At 43.1% G+C, this 21,928-nt stretch overlaps 1 protein-coding gene across 2 annotated transcripts; it reads left to right on the top strand.

The window, feature by feature from the left end:
• Positions 1-8,313: 8,313 nt before the first annotated feature.
• Positions 8,314-14,243, top strand: LOC120708504. 2 transcript variants are annotated; one of them, XM_039993802.1, is made up of 5 exons: positions 8,314-8,445; positions 10,735-10,799; positions 11,077-12,870; positions 13,108-13,291; positions 13,379-14,243. In XM_039993802.1, exons 1-5 carry the CDS (start codon positions 8,403-8,405, stop codon positions 14,026-14,028), a joined length of 2,736 nt encoding a protein of 911 aa, XP_039849736.1. In that variant the 5' UTR covers positions 8,314-8,402; the 3' UTR covers positions 14,029-14,243. The 2 variants fall into 2 exon arrangements, with proteins under 2 accessions (XP_039849736.1, XP_039849728.1); XM_039993794.1 differs by having other exon boundaries at positions 13,108-14,243.
• The last annotated feature ends 7,685 nt before the right edge of the window (positions 14,244-21,928 follow it).

Below are 21,928 nucleotides of genomic sequence, written 5' to 3'. Positions count from 1 at the left end.
ATTGCTACTCCTTAGCTTCAGCTTGACCGGCATCTCAGCGAAAGACCCAGAGTCCGTCAAACTCGCCAGTTACCGCCATTTTTCAACTTCTTCCATCCCATCACCCAGCGCCGCCGTCGTTGTCCGAGCTGGACAGGATTGTTGCTGCGTGGCCAGCCTCGAATCCCAGAGTCGTTTTCAGCAGAACCGGCCAGAGATATTCCAGGCTGATGTGCGACATGTCTCGCGCGGTTTCGATGACGATAAAATTTCAGCTCGTGGAATGGTCTACCGGGCTGGATTTTCGCTTCCAAATCCGATTTTGACCCTTGTGACGATCGCGCTTCCAGACTGCATCGTGTGGGCATGATTCGTTCATGGGTTGTCTTTGACACGGTAGCGGGTCAAGTCAACCTGTATGTATCCGATCCCAACAAGAATAGTATGTACAGTGCCGTGGTTCATAGAGTTATTTTGCAAAGGTAAAATATTCTTCGCAGAAATATCTAGTGAAGCAATTATTTGTGTGAAGGCGAAGATATGTGCATCACTTCCCTTTTTGTGAACAAAGCAGTTCAATTGATGACGAGATAACTGTAGGATATGATATTCTGCAAGAAGTCATGCATAAGATCTTTGTGTATTTTTTTCGAAGTTAGAAAATTCAGGTTCGAAATCTGCTAAATCACCATCATGGAGGTGGTTAGATTTAATTTGCACGTGCTTCAAAAAAATTGTCAGCATCTTCATCAACACAATTCTTTTACATGCGTCGCCGTGGTTGCACCAAGTAGTTAGCCCATCTTAGACAGCAAACTTAGTAAACTGATCATCCGAACTTCAGAAGATGAACGTAATACACTTGAGAGCTGTTTGTACGAAGCCAGTACAAACACCTTGTCCGGCTGTCCCCACTGCCCATTGCCGGTATATCCCGCCATCCGCAAGAGGATCGCTTAAAACCACCGAACCCAACCGAATGAATTGCAAAATCCCAGCTGCTGCTCGCTGTGCTCGTACGTGCACGTGAGCGTGCCACTTGTCTGCAAAAACTTGAGCTAGCGGCTGTTAGATTGATCTCCACCGGACCTGTCCAACGACTGGGCCGGGTCTTGACTCGTGTCCTGACCGGGGACGTCCAACCCAAATATGATTGGTGGGCTCCCGTCGCGCAGCAGAGGAGGGGGGGGGGGCAGGTACACGCACGCCGAAGATGCCCGTGTCCTACTCGCCCACCGACAACCCTAGCTCCACCGATCGGAGAAAGTGCTGAAGCGGCGGGAAGCCCGTTGCGTCGTCACCGCTTCCCCTACTCCGACACTCGACGTCGCGCTCGTCGTCTCCAAGACCGACACACTCAATCGGTCTACCGCTAGAGAATAAATGAAGAAAAGAATGTTGTATGCTTTATTTCTTGGCCAACGTCAAAATAAAGCATACAACTTTGCTGAAAGAGAAAGAAAGACAACCATTGATTTCCATCAACACATGATATTACTCAGCTGCAAGTAAATATGTTGCTTTTGCTAGGGAAAGGGCCTGAGCCAAAATAAGTTTAGTGATTCTCTCACTAAAAGCTTCCGCTGTTATTGGTTTATTACCTTTCTGATTAAATCGGAACCAACGAGAAGATTTAATCAGAAAATGGAGTATAAGTGAAAGTTTTGGTCATCACGACTCAGTTTGTTGCAAGAAGTCAGCTGCATGCTTAATTTGACCAACGTTGAATTTAAGTGTGCGTTATAAAGTATTCAGATTTTTTTTTTCTGAAATTGATGTAAATACTTTCTATGTCCTGAGAGCTAGTTCTAGTTTTTATATCCCTCATGGGGTATTAGAACGACTGTGCCCGTTTATTGTGTCATGATAATTAAGCATTCAATAAGTTGAGGCCATAAGAGGACTAACTCCAAATAGCACCATTGCTAAATCTTAAGAAAGATGGAGAGTCAGTTAACTGACTCTTCACATACGTATGCGGGAACTCAAATTGAGTAGCTTGCTACGGAATAGTCTAGTAATGGTAGAATGCATATTTTTAAATGAGTAGTATGGCCACTAAAATGGAGTCATTAGACATAGACCGAAAGGAAATGCAGTGTCATATTGACCTGAAATAAGTTTCAGGACAAAGGAAGTGTTGTACAAAATAAAGATAAGAAAAATATGCAAGCATGACTTGTAGAAGTAATGAAGGATTTTGTTAAGTTATTAAAGTGGAACGAGGAAAATGTACTCCCGTATGAGCTAAGAAATAACTTCATGTGAATGAAGTAAGTGATAGATGTCTACTAGTTTACGAAAAATCAGAATAGTTTCGAAATTATGGCAGTAGAGTTAGTTTCGAAATTCGAGGGGGAGAATTGCGAAATTAGTTAAGAAAGATATCGATACCCCTATACAAAGAAATAGCTAAATTCTTGGAACTTATGCAGTTCTAATAGGAAGATAGTTTAGTTAGCCAGTATTCATATTGGATGAGCCTCAGCAGAATGGAGTAGCTGAAAGATACAACCATACTCTAGAGGATATGGTGAGAAGTATAATAAGTTACTCCATTTTATCGATAAGTTTGTCAACTGAGACGTTAAAAAATTCTCGTTCATATTCTTAATTGAGTACAGTAATTCGGTGTCCAAAACATCATATTAGTTGTGGATAGGAAGAGAACACTCACTTAATTATTTAAGTATGTGGCACTGTCTAGGTGAGGTCAAAGTGTTTAACCCAAATATTGGGAAACTAGATTCCAAGAAAGTCAGTTGCCATTTTATTGGCTGTCCAGATAAGTCGAAAGGCTATCGTTTCTGTTGTCCAAAGTTCATAGTAACAAGGCAGATTGGATATGGGCCTTTGGATCTAAATCAGACGGCTAGGGTTAGATCGGATTATATCTGTTGGATCCTGATGCGACGACGCATAGCGGCTCGAGGGCGAGCGGCGGCGCTAGGCAGCCGGCGGCGAGGCAAGAGGAGAGAGAGAGAGAGAGAGAGAGAGAGAGAGAGAGAGAGAGAGAGAGAGAGAGAGAGATGGCGAACTCATCTAGGGGCTTGGCAAGGCAAGCTAGGGTGGCGGAAGGCGTGCTTGACGGGGAGGTGGTCCAGCGGAGCTCCGGCGACAAGAGCCGAGCGAAACAGAGCGAAATCGAGGGAGAAAAGAAGGGTGCTACTTCACTTACCTTGGAGCAAAGTTCAACGGCGGCGAGCTGGCGAGGACGGAGCGACGGGGTGGCGGTGCTCCGTAGCTCGGCGAGGGTGGCAGATGTGCAGCTAGGGTTTGCGAGGGCAAAGGCGGCGCGAGTCGATGGGAGGTCAAAGGGGTCGTGCGACGCTATATATGAGGCGGCCAAGGGCCTCGGGCACGGGGAGGCGTGCTTCGGCCGGACTCGGGTCCGAGTCCGAGCCAGGCGCGAGCTCGGGGACGGGCTCGACAAGCGAGACCCGCCTGGCGACGGCAGAGAGAGGAGAGGGGCGATGGGACTTGGGCCGGGAAAGGGGGAGCAGGTCGATCGGAGCTGGGCCGTGTGGGAGGCAAAGGAAGGAGGGAGAAAGAGAGATGGGCTGGGCCAGAAGAAGGGAAAGAGGAGAGGGGGAAAAGAAAAAAGTTTTGAAACAAAGGAAATAAGTATAATTTATTTGAATTTAAACTTAGAGAATTTAAATTCAAATGAACTCAAACAATAAAACAATGCAAGCAGCATGAATGCACAAAACCTATGTAACCTTATATTTCTTTTTATGGCTAGGTAATTTATTTATATCCATGATAAATGTTCTGAAATCAAGATGAATTGAATAAAATCTTATCGTGCTTGCAATAAATCTAACAAAAATCAATTAGGTTCCTAATTTGAAATTTAGGGTGTTACATGAAGGTACCAAAAGAATACCTTTATTTTTTTAAAGGAATCTTCAACTTCCATAAAAACTTATTAACGAAGGGTGTATCCTAATTTATAAGATATTGATACATAGACTGTACAGTAAAATTGCCATGTCTATGCAAATCCTAGGTAAAAATATCCCTCCCATTTGAAAGCTGGTAAATAGATATTTTAGCTACAAGGTTATTCCATGAAGTCATTTTATCTCCAAGTAAAGCTTTTCTAAAAGAGATATTCAATGGCATTTGGTTCATAACATTTGCCACTGTAACGTGAGGATAATATACTACTATATATCTCGTACATATATCTCGTCATTTCCTAGTAGTGCTGTTTTAAAAAAACACTTGGAATACATACATCTATTGAACTCATAAACATCTACTAATAAAAAATAGCTGGATACAAGTATATATGAACCCTGGTAGGTGGAGAGATAGATCTATATATATGACGCCGCTACTTTACTCTTGATTCACTATAATTCTAGGGAACCATACTGTTCTTTCCCTTCGACATATATGACGTTTGGATTGCTTGCAATCTGCTGGCTATTTCTTTCATGTTCATTCTGTCGCTTGCTATTTGGTTCGTACATGAAAGTGCTATTTGCAGCACGGATACCAAGCATTGATGAACTGCATTTTCTGATGCTTTCTTCGCTTCAGAAAAGTTGTTGCATTCTTCTGTTAGATGGGCATCGATGACGTGAAATATTTCACGCGGAAAGTTGCTATCCACAAAGTTGACAATGCTGACTCCATCCTTGAACATAGGATCGGTTGGTCTCTTTCCAGTCATCATTTCAAGCAGTATTATCCCAAAACCATAAACATCGTTAGAAGTTGCTGCATGGCGACTACCTCCCGCATACTCTAAAATAAAAAGAGAGATATGTAGAAGAATCATCAGCAGACACTTAACTGTCTTCGAGTAAATCAACATATATATATTTCTATGCTAGACATGACACTATTTCTATAACACAAAACATAATACCAAGCACATTGCCAACTAAATTGGTAACAATTGCACACTATGCTACAGTACTAACTAAATTGCTAACTACATTGCAATATCAAATTTTGCTTACTAATTTGTAACTAACATGTAATCACAAGCTAAAAAAGCAAATGGAAATTTAGAAAGAAAATTATACCTTGAACCACTACTACAAAATAGGCTTTTGTTCCATGTCATTTATCCCGGTTACCTTTGGGCCCGGGACAAAAGGTGGCTTTTGTCCCGGGTCCAAAGGCTAGCCGGGCCAGCGGGGGGGGGGGGGGGGGGGGCGGACAGGGGCCTTTTGTCCCGGGTGGAGCCACCAACCCGGACAAAAGGCCCCCCTTTTGTCCCGGTTGGTGGCTCCACCCGGGACAAAAGGTCCAACCCCTTTTATTCTGGTTGGTAACACCAACCGGGACAAAAGGGTGACCCTTTTATCCCGGTTGGTGTTACCAACCGGGACAAAAAGGACCCTTTTGTCCCGGTTGGTGTTACCAACCCGGACAAAAAACCCCTCCACGTGATAGTTCAAAAGGGAGTTATTCTTTACTGAGTCACATGTACTACTTAGTTGAGTTGGCAAGGAAGCCATGCGCTAGGCAATAGGTCTTGGGTTCCAATCCCGCAGGGCTCAAATATTTTTTAGCGCGAGGGACATTTTGTCCCGGTTCTACCACCCGGGACAAAAGCCTCCAGCGCTTTTGTCCCGGCGGCCTTGTCCCGGTTCCAAAATCGGGACAAATAGCCCTTTGGAACCGGGACAAATGGCCCGATCTGTAGTAGTGCAGGGAGTCGACGAGGGCCTACGCGGCCGGCCTGTGCGGCGGGGCACCGCGGCCACGCTAGGCCGAGCAGCCAAGCATCGCCACCGCGCCGGTAGGGGCGTCCAGCGGCGTGGGAAGCCCGGCAGGGCCGGGCGCCGGAAGGATCGTGCGCCAGCAGGGGCCTCACGAGCCGCCGAGGCTCGGCGGCCGCCGCTCCAAGCCGAGAGGGCCACCGCGCCGACCCTCCGCCAGGGGCCGCGCCGAGCCTTGGGCGGAGGCCGGGGGAGACGGCGGGGCCGGTCCCGGCGGCCAGGCCAGGCGAGGGCACCAAGCTGGGCCGGCTGCCGCGCAGAACCCGCGGCGAGTCGGAGTAGGGCCGGAGGGCGGGGGCGGTCGGGTCGAGCGGCGGTGCGGTCGACGTCGGCGGGCGGCGGCGCGTAGAACACGCGGGGAGGACTGAGGAGGCCGCGCCTGTTGCAGGGGATATGGGCAGCGGAGCTCGGCGCCTAGATCTGTGGCGCCGAGCTCGGCGCTATGGGATTTGGCGTTGAGCAACGCCCACATCGACGGCCACGTCAGCGGTTACGTGGATTATTGGTGCCGACCTCGGCGCCATGGGCTGTGGCGCCGACCTCCAGGGTCCAAATGCAGAAAACATTTCTCCAGGGGTCTATTTGTGAATTTCTTTCGCGAGAAGAGCCAAAAAGCAAAAAAAAAAAAAAAAAGGCGGCCGCGGCGGCACTCGGCAGCAGGCCCGCCGCTCCGTCCCCCGGCCGCCGGCGGAGCCGCCCGCCGCTGGCGAGGGTGCTCGGCGCCCTCATCGCGGGAGGTTAGCACCCGTCTCCTGCTATCCATTGACTCTTCCTCTCCCCTCCGTCCCTCTCCATCGCTCTCTCGCTACGACGTGGCGGCGGTGCTTCCCTAGCTGGGATTTCCGCGGAATATGGCGATCGGGTATTCGAGATTGATGTGGAAACGCCGCCGCTGCGTAGAGCTCGCGCATTTCGTTGGTTGTGAACTCGTGTTCCCACCGTGCTCGGTTCGCGTGTGTTGGGATGGATGTGCTCAACGGGCATTGGAGCCAGCTTGAGATGTTCTACTTTGCAAATTTGGGGGATAGGCTTTACCGTTAGAATCATGCTTCAAAAAGGGGAGATGCAATAGGAGTAATGGTTTCAGACGAAGTTATGAGCTAATGCTGGCTCTGGGAAGATATATTAAGATAATCCTATGATTCAGTGCTTGGTTGGGAAGATAAAAAAAGAAAGAGTTACCATTCAGATAGTGAAATCCAAATACCCACCTATATGCATATCAGCATACGGTACCCTGCTGCGTCACATTATTTCACCTCTTCTCTGTGCAGCTCGTAATTTTCTAAAAAGGGATAAATGCAATTCAGTCCTGCGTCTGATTTGTTTTGACACATATGTACCATCTGTCTACAATGTCGTACTCCTTAATAGGCTCAGACTGTACTTCTGCAATTTCTTCTACGCTTCAGCTCATCAGCAGCGCGCTTCTTTTTTTTAAATGGTACAATATAGTAAGAGTCGGCAATGAGCAAACCAAGACAAAGTTTATAGTTCATGGTGTATTTTAGTCTGCAAACACTGCAACACTGAGGAATTGTCTTGGTTTCAGGGCTCATTTGGAGACGTACATACCTAAACATCTCGTTATTCTCATTCTTGATTGCATATTTTATTCGACGTAGAGTGCATGCCCTCTGTTTTATCACAGCTTCCTTCCCTTTTTCTTTTCCTGTCTTCCACTGTCAAGATTCGAGGTGCTGACGAGATTTCCAGAGAAAATCGGTAGCCTTTGGGACGGTGCTGGTGCAGAGATTCCTCTGTCACCTGTAAATCTTGGCAGTATTATGGTTGTACATGGCATCATAGTTACTCTGTGTATATTCATTTTTTTAGTTTTCACGCTTGTCTGATCTGAAGAAGTGTTAAAAGTCGGAACCCGTGCACTTGATGGGTATTTTTCAGGTCTGCCGTTCTGCCTTGCAACTGGTAAATCTGACAAGAAAATGCAGTCTTTCTGAGATTACTGTTTTGTCTGCAAGATTCCTTTTGGGAGTACGTAGGATCTCGTTAGTGTCATGTCCTTACGCGTCAACATCTTTGTAATTACATGTGTTCATTGGCTTCTATAGATTTACTTTTATTGTGTCCTTTTACCTGCTACTAGTCTGCTAAACTCGTACTATTCAATACTGCTAAGTGCTGCTCTGCCCTACTCGAATATTTTGGTCCTCTGTGCCAATTTTCTTTTCGTGTAATGTTGGACAAGAACAGGCCATGAATTGTGCTATTCTCTTGCACCAATATGGCCTACAAGTATCTGCAAGAAGTTCAGCCTTAAGCATGTGTCTCTTGAAGTTTTCCGAGGAGGAGCATCTTCCTACAGTAATATCAATAGACTTTCTGTATCCCATAAGTTTGATTCCTAAGGGCTTCAAATGCTTAGAGTTTTCTAAACTATATTCGATGTACTAATCCAATCCTCCCGATTTTTAGTGCTAGCTAGCTGCTGTCATGCTGAAATTTTTCCCGTGTTTAGAGTGCACCTAAGGAAGGCAGTGGTATAGTTAGTTCATGTAGATGGTAGCTTTAATTGTGTTTCTCATATCAGATTCATGGATTTTGACTTAATTTTTCATCTATTTTTCAGGATTCCATGTTCCAAATGAATCGTTCTAAGCTCGGCATGGTACCTATTATCAGGAGGAATTGATCTGTTGGTTCAATCTATGCACCAGAATGTCTGGAGTGAAGTCAGTAATTGGTCAAGCTCCTGGAGATGGTATGTATATTGCTTTTGCAATTTTTCCCTGCTAGCATTTCCTTGGGTGTTTCTTGATTAAGTTACTTTTCTGATATTTTTGGTGGTGGTACTTTTGCGGAATAATAGTGGGATCCATTGTGGGGATTTCTGTATCTATTGATCCATTGAGACTATTTCGGTTAATTAACTGAAATGAATTTTCCCTGGAGGTCAGCTTTGCCTTTGATGTACTAGGCTTCCCTGGGGTAGGCCTTAAAAGTACTTCTACTTGGCTGGGAGGATATTTCTTCCTTTGGACTAGGAATCTGATGGAACTTTCTCATATTCAACACATTTGTCATCACTCTGCTTTATGTGGGGATGGATCACAAATGACAATGTATTCAACTGATAATGAATGGATTAATGCCATATCTTCTTTTGCTTTCGGATAAATGGATAATGACCAAATCAACAATATGTTCTGCTGTTCCTGTTTATATTTCTTTTTTTCCTTGAACACACAGGAGAGCTGCGTATCTTTGTATTAAGAAGAAGAGAGTGGCCAATTTACATCACCGATCACCCACCTTGGGCCAGAATGGGTGATGGTTGAACAAAACTCATAAAAGACTCTTACAGAAAAAGATAGAGAGGTAGGACCTGACCAATACACCCTAATGGCGTCTTCACTCTACCTGTCCTACACCAAGGGCCCTCAGCCCCTTAGCTCCTGCAGCAATCCAAAGCTGCAGTTCCTCCTTATAAGCTCACAAAGCAACTTGGAGGCAGGGAGCTGATCCATCAAAGACACATGCATTACAGTGTTTCCAAATGATCCAAGCTCCCAGCATGACCAGTGAATTAAACCCTTTTTTGTGCTGTTTAGGGACTTTCCTCCAAGCTTTCAACCACCAATCAGCCAAAGAAACAGTTCTTCGGCTTGGGACTAAAGCGACCAAATTCAAGGGCTGCAAGACAGCAAACCAGAATTGTCTAGCAAAAACACATGTTGTGAGGATGTGTTGTACTGTTTCATCTTCTTGATCGCAGAGGGGGCAGTGGTCCAGGTGAGGGAGTCCTCTTTTTTGTAACCGGTCAGCTGTCCAACAACTATTCCGGATTGCTAGCCAAATAAAAGTTTTGCATTTTCCCGGAGCCCAAGGTTTCCACAAACGCTTCCAAGGTTCAAATGTTATGGACCCAAAAAAGAAAGCTCGGTGGGCTGATTTAGTTGAGAAGAAACCTGAGGATTCCAACTTCCAGTGATGAACATCCTCCAGAGCATTAAGTGTAAAATCTGAGATTAGATCCCATAGGCCATAGCTGCAGATATTCAGCTGGCCCATGCCAACCAAGTGCCCCTTTTATGTCAGAAACCCAAGTTAGATCAAGGATGGCATCAGCCACGGTCCTTGTTCTTCTTACTTCTGGGGGAACACATTTGAGAACATTGGGTGCCAAATTTTCCAAGTTCTGTCCAAGAAGCCAGCGGTCAGTTCTCACCATTACCAACATTGGTTACAACCGAAATGGCAAACGTGGCCGAGGTGTTCAAGTGGACCGGGATTTGCAGGCCGGCCCATGGTCGATCAGGTTTTGTTTTTTCTATCCAAAGCCACCGCATTTGTAATGCCCATCCCATGACCTCAAGATTATGGATAACGAGCCCTCCTAGCTCGAGTGGTCGCATGACCTTCTCCCAAGCCACCAAGCAATAGCCACCACCATTGACCTCTTTTCTTCCTTTCCATAAGAAGCTCCTTCTGATTTTATCGATGGCTTTACTGAACCACTTAGGAACTTTCAGCGCCACCAGCAAATTGATTGGGACTGCTGTGAGAACTAAACATACCATGACAGCACGACCAGATAGACTCATAAGTGAAGCCTTCCATCCAGGTAATTTGTTGGCAATGTTCTCAATCCATGCCATCAGATCACCCTTTCTTAGTTTCTTATCCGAAATGGGCAGTCCTAAATAGGTGGAAGGGAAATCGGCTGTAGTGCATTGCAGAGTACCACTGACCATTTCAACAATATCACTGTCACATTTGATGGGAATCACATTACTCTTGTGGAGATTGGTGTGTATACCTGAAGGCATCACCAAAAATTTCCAGTAGAGATTTGTTTCTTTTGAGACGCTGTTTATATTACTCTTGCCGGAGTGAGCCTCAGCCTCCCGCCGCCGCTGCTCTCTTCTGCGGAGACCCTGTTTATATTTCTTAATTTGTTTCTTTTTTTATGAGTCAAATTTATCCAGGTATAACTGTTTACTATGTATTATTTATAATGACATACCTTATTCAATGTTTCTCCTCTCAGGGCTACCAGTTCAAAGGATCATATCAGAATTGAAGAAAATTACCAATCATGTGGAGGAAAAATCCGTGAGTTTTGTGCACATTTTTTTATTCGAATAATTTAATATGATGAACTGTAGGGACCTTTCTTCATTATAACACATCATTTAATATGATGAACTGAAGAAATGCACCAGTAGATGCAAACATATCAGTTAGTGTTAACAGAAGAAACTAGAAATTTATGCTTCCGAATGACCTGAGGAAGAAATATAAACCTAGAACAACATTGTACTTCTGGCTAACTTGATACGATTGATGCTTGTTTTGATTCATGCTTTTGCTATTGTGGGTTTGTCTACAGGGAGCTAATGGCAGTTCTTCAAGCAGAAAATCAAATGCAACTTCATTAAAAATGTTATTAGAAAAAGAGATGGCAAAAGAAGTGGAGTCAAAAAGGAAACCTCCAAGTGTCATTGGCAGGCTAATGGGTCTTGAGGAGGATTTACCTACTGAAAAACCAATTGTATGCCATACCAAAGTCGACTTGACTAGAGATTTAAATGCATCAAACAAGACCTTACATGGGAAAGAACACCATCAGTCAATAAGATTGAAGACACAAGATCACCAATCAATTGATGAAACGATTGGATATAATGATGTTTATGAAGTATCTGAACAACAATCAGGAACAAGCTATTTTCAAGATCAAACTTCACTGAAAGGATGGCCTTCTGAGAACAAGAGTAAGCAATTCGATATTGTGCAAGAGAAGTTCATTAAACCAAAATGCTTTGCCATGGAAGAGAAGCTCCTTCACACAAAGGAGTTACAAGAAGTTCTTGAAGTTCCATATTCAAATAAAGATTTATTTCTTGAAACTCCTCAAGAACATAGCTCCTCTTTCTCAAGACAGCTGAGTGGGCTTCATACTAACCAAGCACCGCCTCAGACAAAACGCATTACAGTGCTAAAGCCAATTAAATCTGTTGAGATTAATAGCATAAGGCAATCAAGAACAGAACAAGTTAGTAAACAAAATGTGTTGAATGTGAGAAAGTTCCATCAGATTCCTAGTCCAAAGGAAGAAATATCCTCCCAGCCAAGTAGAATAGTACTTTTGAGGCCTACCCCAGGGAAGCCTAGTACATCAAAGGCAAAACTGACCTCCAGGGAAAATTCATTTCGGTTAACTAACCGAAATAGTCTCAATGGATCAATAGATTATAGCCAGGCAACTGTAGGATCTTCAGGGGTAGTTCATGATATCATGCAGCGCCGGCAAGATGGCTGTCATCAAAGGGATGATTCTTTACTATCTTCTGCATACTCAAATGGATATGGGGGAGATGAAAGCTCATTCAGTGATTCAGAAGTTGATTATAGCAGTGGTTCTGAAATGGACTGTATTGAAGATGGTGGTACCCTCAGTGATTCAGAAGGAGGTAGTCCCTTGTCAAAACATTCATGGAATTACAGAGGATATGAAGGTCCATACTCGAGCTCATCTTTGAGCAAGATCTCCCACTTTTCTGAGTCATCAGTAATCAGGGAAGCTAAGAAACAGCTTTCAGAGCGATGGGCAGTGGTGACCTGTGATGACATCAGTCACGAGCAAGTTCAGTCATCGAGGAGAACATACACCTTAGGTGAAATGCTCTCCATCAAAGAAGCGAAGAAAGAAGATGTCAGCACTGAGATACTTTCTGCTTCTAGCAACCGGTCATGTATCTTGGATAATGAATTGACGACAGTAACTTCTTCCAGAAGGAATGGTGAAAATGGGGAGAGATCTCCTAGGAAGCTGCCAAGGTCGAATTCTGTTCCAGTGATTTCGTCCACATTTGGTAGCATGGTGGTGGATGCGCAAGCTTCAAATCCTGACAGTCACAAACTTAAAATGGTGGTTGTGTCCAATAAAGGAAAATCATCTTTGAAGGGAAGAGTTTCAGATTTTTTCTTGTCTAGAAGTAAAAAGCCAACAAGGCAGAGAAGCACTTATCATCCATCTGATTGCGTTGCTGATAGGCTTGAAGCTTGTATGGTTCGGAGTAGACCGGATTACAATCATAATCTGGATGCCAATGGAAAAGCAGTGGATTGTGAGGACAGGATTGATAGTTTTTCCACACAAATATCAACCAGCATGTCAGAGGTAAGAATTTATCATGTGTCATGCAAATCTAATGCTATGTTATGTTATTTTGTTCTTGTTGGTTGGCAATCTAATATATTTTCCTAGTGCTTCAGCTGTTGGTCTTATCCTGTTGACTGTCAGTTTTGCTGTTGAGCGAGTTGATTTCTGACTACCTATTTATTGCTGCACGAGAACTTTATTATTGAATCCCAATTTTCTTGGCCTCAAAACAACTGATGAGAAATTGCATGACAGAGATCTTCAATTAGTGCAACTATATCATTGGACTGTTCAAGAGGAAGCCTGGATAAACTAGGAGTAAATAAAGGCCTAAATAGTAACCGTGATCAACCCAGCCCTACCTCAGTTCTTGATGCACCCTCTGAAGATAGCAGTTGTAATGAACCCGAAACATCTGGAAGAACTTCCAAGAATACAAGTAAGACTATTTTTCCATATCATAGTTCTCCATTACTCAATCTGGTTTGTGTAATGATTACTTCTGCTGACATGTCCTCTGAAGCAGTATCAAGATCTTCAGCAATTGAGACTGTTGCCCGTTTCTTATCGTGGGACGACTCCGCCTCAGAATCACAGTTACTTTGCACCCCAAGGACTACCTCGCTTATGTCTGATGTAGATGATGATGAGTCAGAATGCCATGTCCTTGTGCAAAATATAATGTCATCTGCAGGATTGGGCAGTTCACAATCAAGTATGGTTTTCACTGGCTGGCATTTACCTGATTACCCTCGTGACCCGGTGCTGTGCAACAAAGTATCAGAGTTGCAGGAGAAAAGTTCATACCGAAGACTTCTTTTCGACTGTGTCAACATTGCTCTAATCGAAATTGGCGAGAACGCCTTACTAAGCTCATTCCCTTGGAGTAAAAGGCACGCTAGAACATGGAGAAACACCTCATCTCCTGATTTGGGGGTAGAGGTCTGGAGTATCCTAAAGGACTGGATTTACGGGGCACGGATGTTTGTGGTGAGCAGGAGAGACAATGCTGGGATCGTGCTGGACAGAATCGTGAAGCAAGAGGTTGAGGGAAGAGGCTGGGTGAATTCGTTGATGTTGCAGGTGGTTGATATCACTGAACATCTCGAAGGGGGAGTGATGGAGGAGCTGGTGGAAGAAGCTGTGCTAGATTTCGCAGTTTGCTCTCAACGATGAGGCGTTGTTTGTAACTGATAAAATTTTCCAGGAAACAGCTGGCCTGTGCATTCCCTTTGTTTTGACAGCTGCTCCTTGGATCGTTCATCGTTGTATCCTCCTGCTTCTATTCCTGGCCGGTTCTTCTTGTATTGTGAAAGTTTTGTAACATTTCAGTTGATGAAAACATGGTAATTATGCAGTTCAGGGAAAGTTTTGTAGGGAAAATGAAGTGAGATGTGCTGTGTGTGTGCGCACGTTGCTCGTTGTCAATGAAATGAGCAGAAAGCTTTGCCAACTCTGCCGTGGGTGGAGCATCTTACCAGATTTCTATGCAAAAGACCGCGAGTCAGTGGTCGCAGCACTCTGATCGGCAGATGCTTGCAAGGGGTTGAGGTTTTGTCAGTTGTCACGGTCGTCATCATTCAGCACCGAGGAGTTTGAACCCCTCGCCCGCCGACAGAGAGCTTCGGCGACAAGGAGCGGGCTGGCGTTTGTCGCCGCTGGTTTGCTTCCAAGACCATGTGACGGATTGACATTTCGCTGACGACGGGTACGTTAGATACCATTGAAAAAATAGTCGGTTAAATCGGGGAATGAATTCACAAAAATACAAGCACCCATATCGAGTAGAGGACTTGAATCTGAATGGATATGTTTCACCGTTGATCGGCAGTTCGTCACATGATTTCAAGTTTCTATTAAAAATTATATAGTGATTTCAAACTTTTGACCAGTTTAAAATGGGAATAAGATGACCACCTAAACATCTCCAGCAAGTTTACCCATATTCCACCCAGCTTCATAAATCTTGTAACTTGAGCTTGCCAATCACGACCTTTGTAATACATACACGTACCAACCAGAACAATGTTGCATTGGCGGAGCCATATCTTGCTCAATTAAACTCTAAATGTTTCTCAAGAAGTTAAAGGTAAGCTGTTCCTACATCTTAGAATCTACGACCAGCATGCACAGCTTACGGTACAGAATTAAACCTGGCCAATCTTATTTGAGAGCCACCTGAAACGCAACAAACTATCACAGCTCACAGCACGGCAGCACTCTAGCTACCAGTACACCATCACATGCATGGCTCTTGGCGGCGAGATCAACCCCTGCGGAACGAAATAACAGGGGCAGATCGAAGCGCGCGCATCATGCACACCTACCAGGCTACCACCACCAACCTATAACGACACGGATCTACATTATTTGCATGAACATAAACGACGAATAGGGACCGAGGAGCCCGGCGGCCCCAAGCTTTTGCCATGGCGCCTCGCTAATGCGTGGAGCAGTGGCATGCACTAATAGAAAAACAGGTCTTCAGCACCGGTTGAGAAGGGCCAAAGGAACCGATTTCCCAACCGGTGCCCCGCAACCGCGACTAATGGCCTCGTCTTAAGACACCGGGGTTTTCAACCGGTGCCTTAGACTTCCATTGGTGCTGGTTGTAAACACCAACCGGTACCAAAGAGGCTGCCACGCTGACGCAAGGTGGCAGCCTTTTTGGTACCGGTTGATTTTTCCAACCGGTACCAATGATATTTTCTCTTTTTTTCCCAAATCCAGTTTTGTTTGTTATATTTATTACTATTTATTCTTTTATAATTGCTAAACGCACTCAAGCTCTACAGTACTATACGTTCATTGGTCGTTCGCGTTCGTTTTCAGAGAATATTTGAAACTAACTAAAAGTGAAATGCGAGCATATAATTAAGCTAATTAGATGAACTAATATATTTACAAATTTACAAACATCAAGACATAATGTTTAAAAATATTTACAAATGTACAAGTCATGTTTGTAGTCCAACTACTGGTCCCCTCGGGAGGTCGATGGAAGTCCTCTATGGATGTGACCGTCGTGGTAGAACTCGCCTCTAGGATCCAAGATCTCGTTCAAAATGAATCCGGCGAGCTGCTCGCACACGGCGTTGATCCGATCAGTAGAGTAACATTCATCCCCCATTTGAGACATCTATCATTTAGAAAAAAAAGGATTAACATCATGTGTGTTACTACAATTATGAAAATATACTAGTGAACGGTTTGGATGTACTCTCGTGTCTTCATCAGTAGCCTTCCCGCATGGAGTCATGATGTGCAAGTAGTCGCATACGTAATACCCGAACCAATCAGTTCCTTGTTGTTGTCTCGCACACTTAAGGAGAAACAAATAAATTACTCAATTTAGAATAATTTGAGATTATATACTTAACTAGACAAATCTTTATGAAGCTGCGAGGACGACAACTAGGCGGGCTGTGCGGGTTACTCCCGTGAAGCCCTCCAGCGAAGTGGGTTGGGAAGGTGGGATTAAATGGGTTAGCGGCGTTGTTTGGCCCATTGGGCTGCCGGAGAGGCCCGCGCCGCTTGCATCTTGACTTGTCGCGAATGCCGGCACACGAACACGAGTGTGGGACATGGCGGAGCCCGTGGGTTTCTTCACTTCGATCATATATGGTTATTCAGCGGTTTTTTTATTTTTTTATTTTTTATTTCCGTTTTTTACAAAAATATATTTTCGATTTAGAAATTTACATAAATATACCCCGGCCGCCCCGCTGCCGGGCGGCAGGGGCTTACCTGCAAAAAAAAGACGAAAATAAATTGCAGACAGGTCCCTGGGAACCGGCCGCCCGGCAGCAAAATAAATTTCATGTAAGGTATCTCAACGAAGATAAAGAAATAAAACAACCGAGTATTACCCATGCGTGTGGGCATTTGAAGAAACGCCGATCGCCATCCATCCCGCCGGTGCACATCTGCACTAAGCAGTCCTCACCATGTCTGCATTTTGGTCACGATTCTCTGCGGTTATCGTATTGTCGTAAAAGAGTTTCATTGGTAAAATCACTCTTGTACTGTGGCGGAAACTCAAACACTGGTTCCGGAAAGGAATCAGGTCCAAGAGGCCCCTCCCATATTATGGGGTCTCCCTTTCTTCCCCCTTCTCTTTTCCCAAAACCATAGTAATTCTTCCCGCTAGACCCACCTCCAGACATTGGGTATACAATGAGCTTTGTTGTTTGAGTGCTGCTGGGAGTTCACAAACTTCGGAGTATTTATAGACGCACAAAGATCTGATATCCGTACCCTGTGTGGAGTCGTATTTAAATAATGCATATAAACATACGGATCGGTAAATATCACACCATACCTTCTACCTGTCGGTGGTATAAGGGAGGCTGCTGCCATGCGGGACCACAAGAAACCGACGTCGACGCTTGCGACGATCCGTAGTAATCCTCGTACTCCGTCTGCGTACCAAAGGCCTGAAGCATACCTCGGGCTCTATCACGTTGAGTGGTCCAGGCCTCGAGTTGTGCCGGCACGCTCATCGTAGACCCGCCATGAATCCTCATTACATTCAGTGAGCAATCTAATTCAAGCAGCCTGCATGCTTCGAACTGCAACCAAAAAAACTTAGTATACAAATATTAAAAGATCGAAAATGCCGTCAACATTTACTCACCGCCCCAGCTAATGCCTCATCCCTGTGTCGTGCATAGCGATCCTGCGAAGTCGCAACATGTGGCTGTGGATGCATGTCAACATACGTCAAACGACAACGAGTCTTCGGTTCGTACCAGGTCAGGTACGCCCGAAACGAAGGCTCAGTGTGTGGACCGGTATCCTCAGCCAACTGCTCATCTGCATCATCCCACGCAGCCACCCATGGTTGTAATCTAGTGACCCACATTGTCGAGAAAGGATGCCCAGCCCTTGATAAACTGCACGTTAAATAAAAATTAGTTTCACGTTATTAGTACATGGGTGCTCATACATTTTTGTTACCTATGATCGTGGCGCTGAACACGATCCAACGCTGAAGACACAGGAAAAGACTGGCGTCGACCGAACTGCCTCATGACTCTATCCGGGCAGTGGGCCTCAACTGCAATGTCGTACACCAAAACTGTAGTAATCATCCATAGGACTTGGTCCTGTGTGCACACCGAAGATATCCCAAGCGGTGCACGTGCGGCTATAGCCGAAGGACTGTATGGCTCCCACACAATGTCTTCTGGGGTCAATCGATCAAATTCGGCAACAAACTCAGGATAAGACCGCCGGGTCTGTACATGTGCCCATGTTTTCTGCAAAAATAAAAATTATGTGTCCATAAGAAAGGTAGTGAGGGAACAATGTATGACCATAGTACGCATAGAATATAAATTTTTATTGGGTCCATACCTGTCGAGAGTACCAGAAAGTCCCCATGGTGGGTCTGTCGTCCTCCATGTCACCGTACATATCCGGCGTGTACGGTGACTGGTCAATCATGGGACGACCGATCGCAATCCTCTTGTAAGACCAAAACTGTAGCAGAATTGGGCACCCCGTTAGGACAGCATTCCTATCATTCTGCTGTGTTGCCTTGCAGAGTCCACGATATGTGCATGCAAGAGCCGCTGAACCCCAACTATATAAGGGTATGGCATCCTCATCTGCATCGGCGATCTCCTGTGCGTATGGCAGAAGCACCCTATCCACACAGTGCCCGTGTGAGTTGTTGAACAGGATGTACCCAAATAACCACAGCAGGTATGCCTCGAGTGATCTAGTCACGCTGTAGTCATCAGCATCGGCTGCCAACAGATCCGGCTGCAATGAAGTACGAACATTGAGAATAAGAAACACATGAGTTATTTCAAAGCCATAAAATATATCAACACATCATTTTGTACGAAATTGTACATGAAACTGTAGGAGCCATGACTTGGAAGGGCCCTTCGACTGTGGGTGCTCATTGAAATCTTCAGGATCAATCGTGGTGGCAACACCTGCAAAACGTTCCTCAAGATCCTCCAGCCATGTAGAAGGTACCACGCGGGGCCCGACAGCGTCTCCGGTGATAGGAAGACCAAGCAGCATTGCAACGTCCTGCAGGGTCGGTGCCATCTCCCCACAAGGGAGGTGGAACGTGTGTGTCTCAGGTCTCCATCTGTCAACAAGAGCTGAAAGTAGAGACCTGTCTAGCTTCACCAAAGCACTCTCAGCAAGACGAGCCACTGTGAGAAGACCTGCCTCGCTCAGCCTGCATCATACAGTGCTCAAATGTTAATACATTATATAACAAAATGTATAACGGATAAAAACAGAAAATATACGACATATCACCTGGGCACCCATCGTGGGTCTATAGCAACCAACTCTGCAGGTGGACGTGGACGCATCACGTTTAGTTTTTGGTGCTGAAGCTTCGCAAGGAAGGACCGGTGACCCGAGTCTATTGTTGGGTCCAGCAACGCAGGAGTAACCCTGGCCATACCTACCACGTAAGATCAAAACAATACAATACAATCACACACATCTAAATATTTCTAATATTTCCTAAATAATTTATAAGATTTTCTAACCATTAATAATAATTTCTAATATTTTGTAACATTTTAGAAATTTTCTAATATTATCTTGCAATTTTTAAGATTAACTAATTAGATTGCTAATGTACTTTATCAACGCTAATCACTATAATTAACTACACCTAAATGTACCACTAATCAGTCCTATTAATAATTAAAATGATTGCTAATCTACTGTTTCAACAAAATAATTTCTATAATTGTTTATAATTTTCTAACATTCTCTACAATTTTCTAACATTCTCTACAATTTTCTATAATTTTCTACAATTTTCTAACATTTTCTACAATTTTCTACAATTTTCTAATATTTTCTACAATTTTCTAATATTATTTTGCATTTTCTAATACTTCTCTAACAATTTTTTAGTATTTTCTAATACTAAATCTAACACTTAATGTACTATAACAACGCTAATCACTATAAGTAAATGCATCTAAATGTACCACTAATCACTCCTAACAATAATTGAACTGATTGGTAATCTACTGTTTCAAAAAAATAATTATAACATAATCTATTTATAAAATATGGATAATTTTAGTTACCTAAAGTCGCCGGCTTGAAAATCCGACAGGGCTTCGCCGCTTTGCCTTTCCCTCACTCCTCCTTTCCTTCTCTCCTTCTCTTTTCTTTTTTCTGGATTTTTAGCAAGGCAAACGAGGGGGGCGTCTATCTATCGCATTAAGCGAGTTCGGACGATTGCGTCACAGAAGAAAGGAGCGGACGCGCACGCGCTTGGACACGGAAGCTGAGGCCCATTAAGCTAATTGCGAACGGACACGGTAGCTGAAGCCCATTAATAATTGGAGGCGCAAATGTTAATTGCAGGGTTTCCATTTGCTGCTGCCAATTTTTCAACCAAAATATCTGTAAACACTTTAAAAAGTTTAATATGTTTACACTTTATAAAGTTCTAAAAACTACTCAACAAATAATTCAGATTATTTATAATGTTTCAAACATTCCAGATATATTTGGAAACAATTCAAAGTGTTCCGAAGAAAAGTTTCCAAAAAATGTTTTTCACTTTCTAAGTTCATATGGTTTGAAACATTTCAGTTTTGTTTGAAAGCATTTCAGACTGTTCTGAAGAAATTTATACCAAAAAAGCTCTAAAAAATGTCCATAAAACTATTAAGATTGTTTGAGAACAAATCAAAGTGTTCCGAAGAAATGGTAACCAAAGTTTTCCCAAAACATGTTTTGCGCTTTTTAACATTTTAGAATGTTCATAAAGTTTGAAACATTTCAGTTTTGTTTGAAAATATTTTAGAGTGTTCCCAAGAAATCTGCACCCAAAAAGTTCCAAAAATTCTTCTAGAACATTCAAATCCTCGAAAATAATATTGAGTGTTCATAATCTTGAATATTTCAAATTTGTTATGAAAACATTTTCAAAAATTTGTTCCGGAACATTATGACATTTTTCAAAAATATTCCGAAACATTCTGACTTGTTTAGTAGATTGTCCTATTTTCATAATGTTTCGAAACTTTCGGTTTATTCCGAAACATTCAGATTTGTTTTGGGAACATTTCAAAAATGGTCTGGAAAATTTTCATGATTGTTCAGAAATATTCAGATTTGTTTTCGGGATATTTCAAAACTGTTCTGGAACATTAAGATGTTTTCAAAAGTGTTCCGAAATATTTTGACTTGTTCAGTAGATTAACTTTCAGTTGATCACAAAACATTCAAATTTGTTTCCAAAACATTTCAAAAGTGTTTCGAAACATTAAGATGTATTCAAAAGTGTTCTGAAACATTCTGACTTGTTTAGTAGATTGTCCTTTTTCGGAATGTTCTGAAACTTTCAGTTTATATGGAACATTCAGATTTGTTTTGAGAACATTTCAAAAATATTCTGGAAAAATTTCTAGATTGTTCCAAAACATTTAGGTTTGTTTTCAGGACATTTCAAAAGTCTTCAGGAACACTAAGACATTTTCAAAATTGTTTCGAAACATTCTGACTTGTTTAGTAGATTGTCCTATTTTCAAAATGTTCTGAAACTTTTAGTTTATTTCGAAACATTCAGATTTGTTTTGGAAATATTTCAAAAGTGTTTCGGAACATTAAGACGTTTTCAGAAGTGTTACGAAACACTCTGACTTGTTTATTAGATTGTCTTGTTTTCAGAATGTTCCGAAACTTTTTGTTCATACCGAAATATTTAGTTTTGTTTAGGAAAAAATTCAAAAAGTTTTCCCGAACATTCAGATGTTTCAAAAAAAGGTGTTCTCGGAACATTCTGACTTGTTTAGTAGATTGTTTTCTTTTCAGAGTGTTCTGAAACTTTCATTATTGTTTTGAAATATTCAGATTTGTTTAGAAACATTTCAGATTATTCCAAAAATGTTTTAAATCCTCCAAAACATTGAAATGAGTGTCGTAACTTAAATTATTCCAGAACAATTTGGAATGTGAACATGTCAATTTTTTTCATAGATAGATTTGTTTCAAAACAATCAGATATGTTTTGCAAACATTTAATTGTTCGGAAAACATTTCGACTTGTTTGGCAACATGTCCAGACTATTCT

This window comes from Panicum virgatum, chromosome 1K (genome assembly GCF_016808335.1).
Source record: "Panicum virgatum strain AP13 chromosome 1K, P.virgatum_v5, whole genome shotgun sequence".
NCBI classification, from domain to species: Eukaryota; Viridiplantae; Streptophyta; class Magnoliopsida; order Poales; family Poaceae; genus Panicum; species Panicum virgatum.
This window is presented reverse-complemented; position numbering and strand designations above follow the sequence as displayed.

Excerpts from the sequence above, each read along its gene's own strand:
- LOC120708504 (XM_039993794.1), top strand. The coding sequence starts at position 8,403 with ATGTCTGGAGTGAAGTCAGTAATTGGTCAAGCTCCTGGAGATG. Across the intron at positions 8,446-10,734 it reads TGGTCAAGCTCCTGGAGATG|GGCTACCAGTTCAAAGGATC; the intron begins GTATGTATATTG and ends TTCTCCTCTCAG. Across the intron at positions 12,871-13,107 it reads TATCAACCAGCATGTCAGAG|AGATCTTCAATTAGTGCAAC; the intron begins GTAAGAATTTAT and ends ATTGCATGACAG.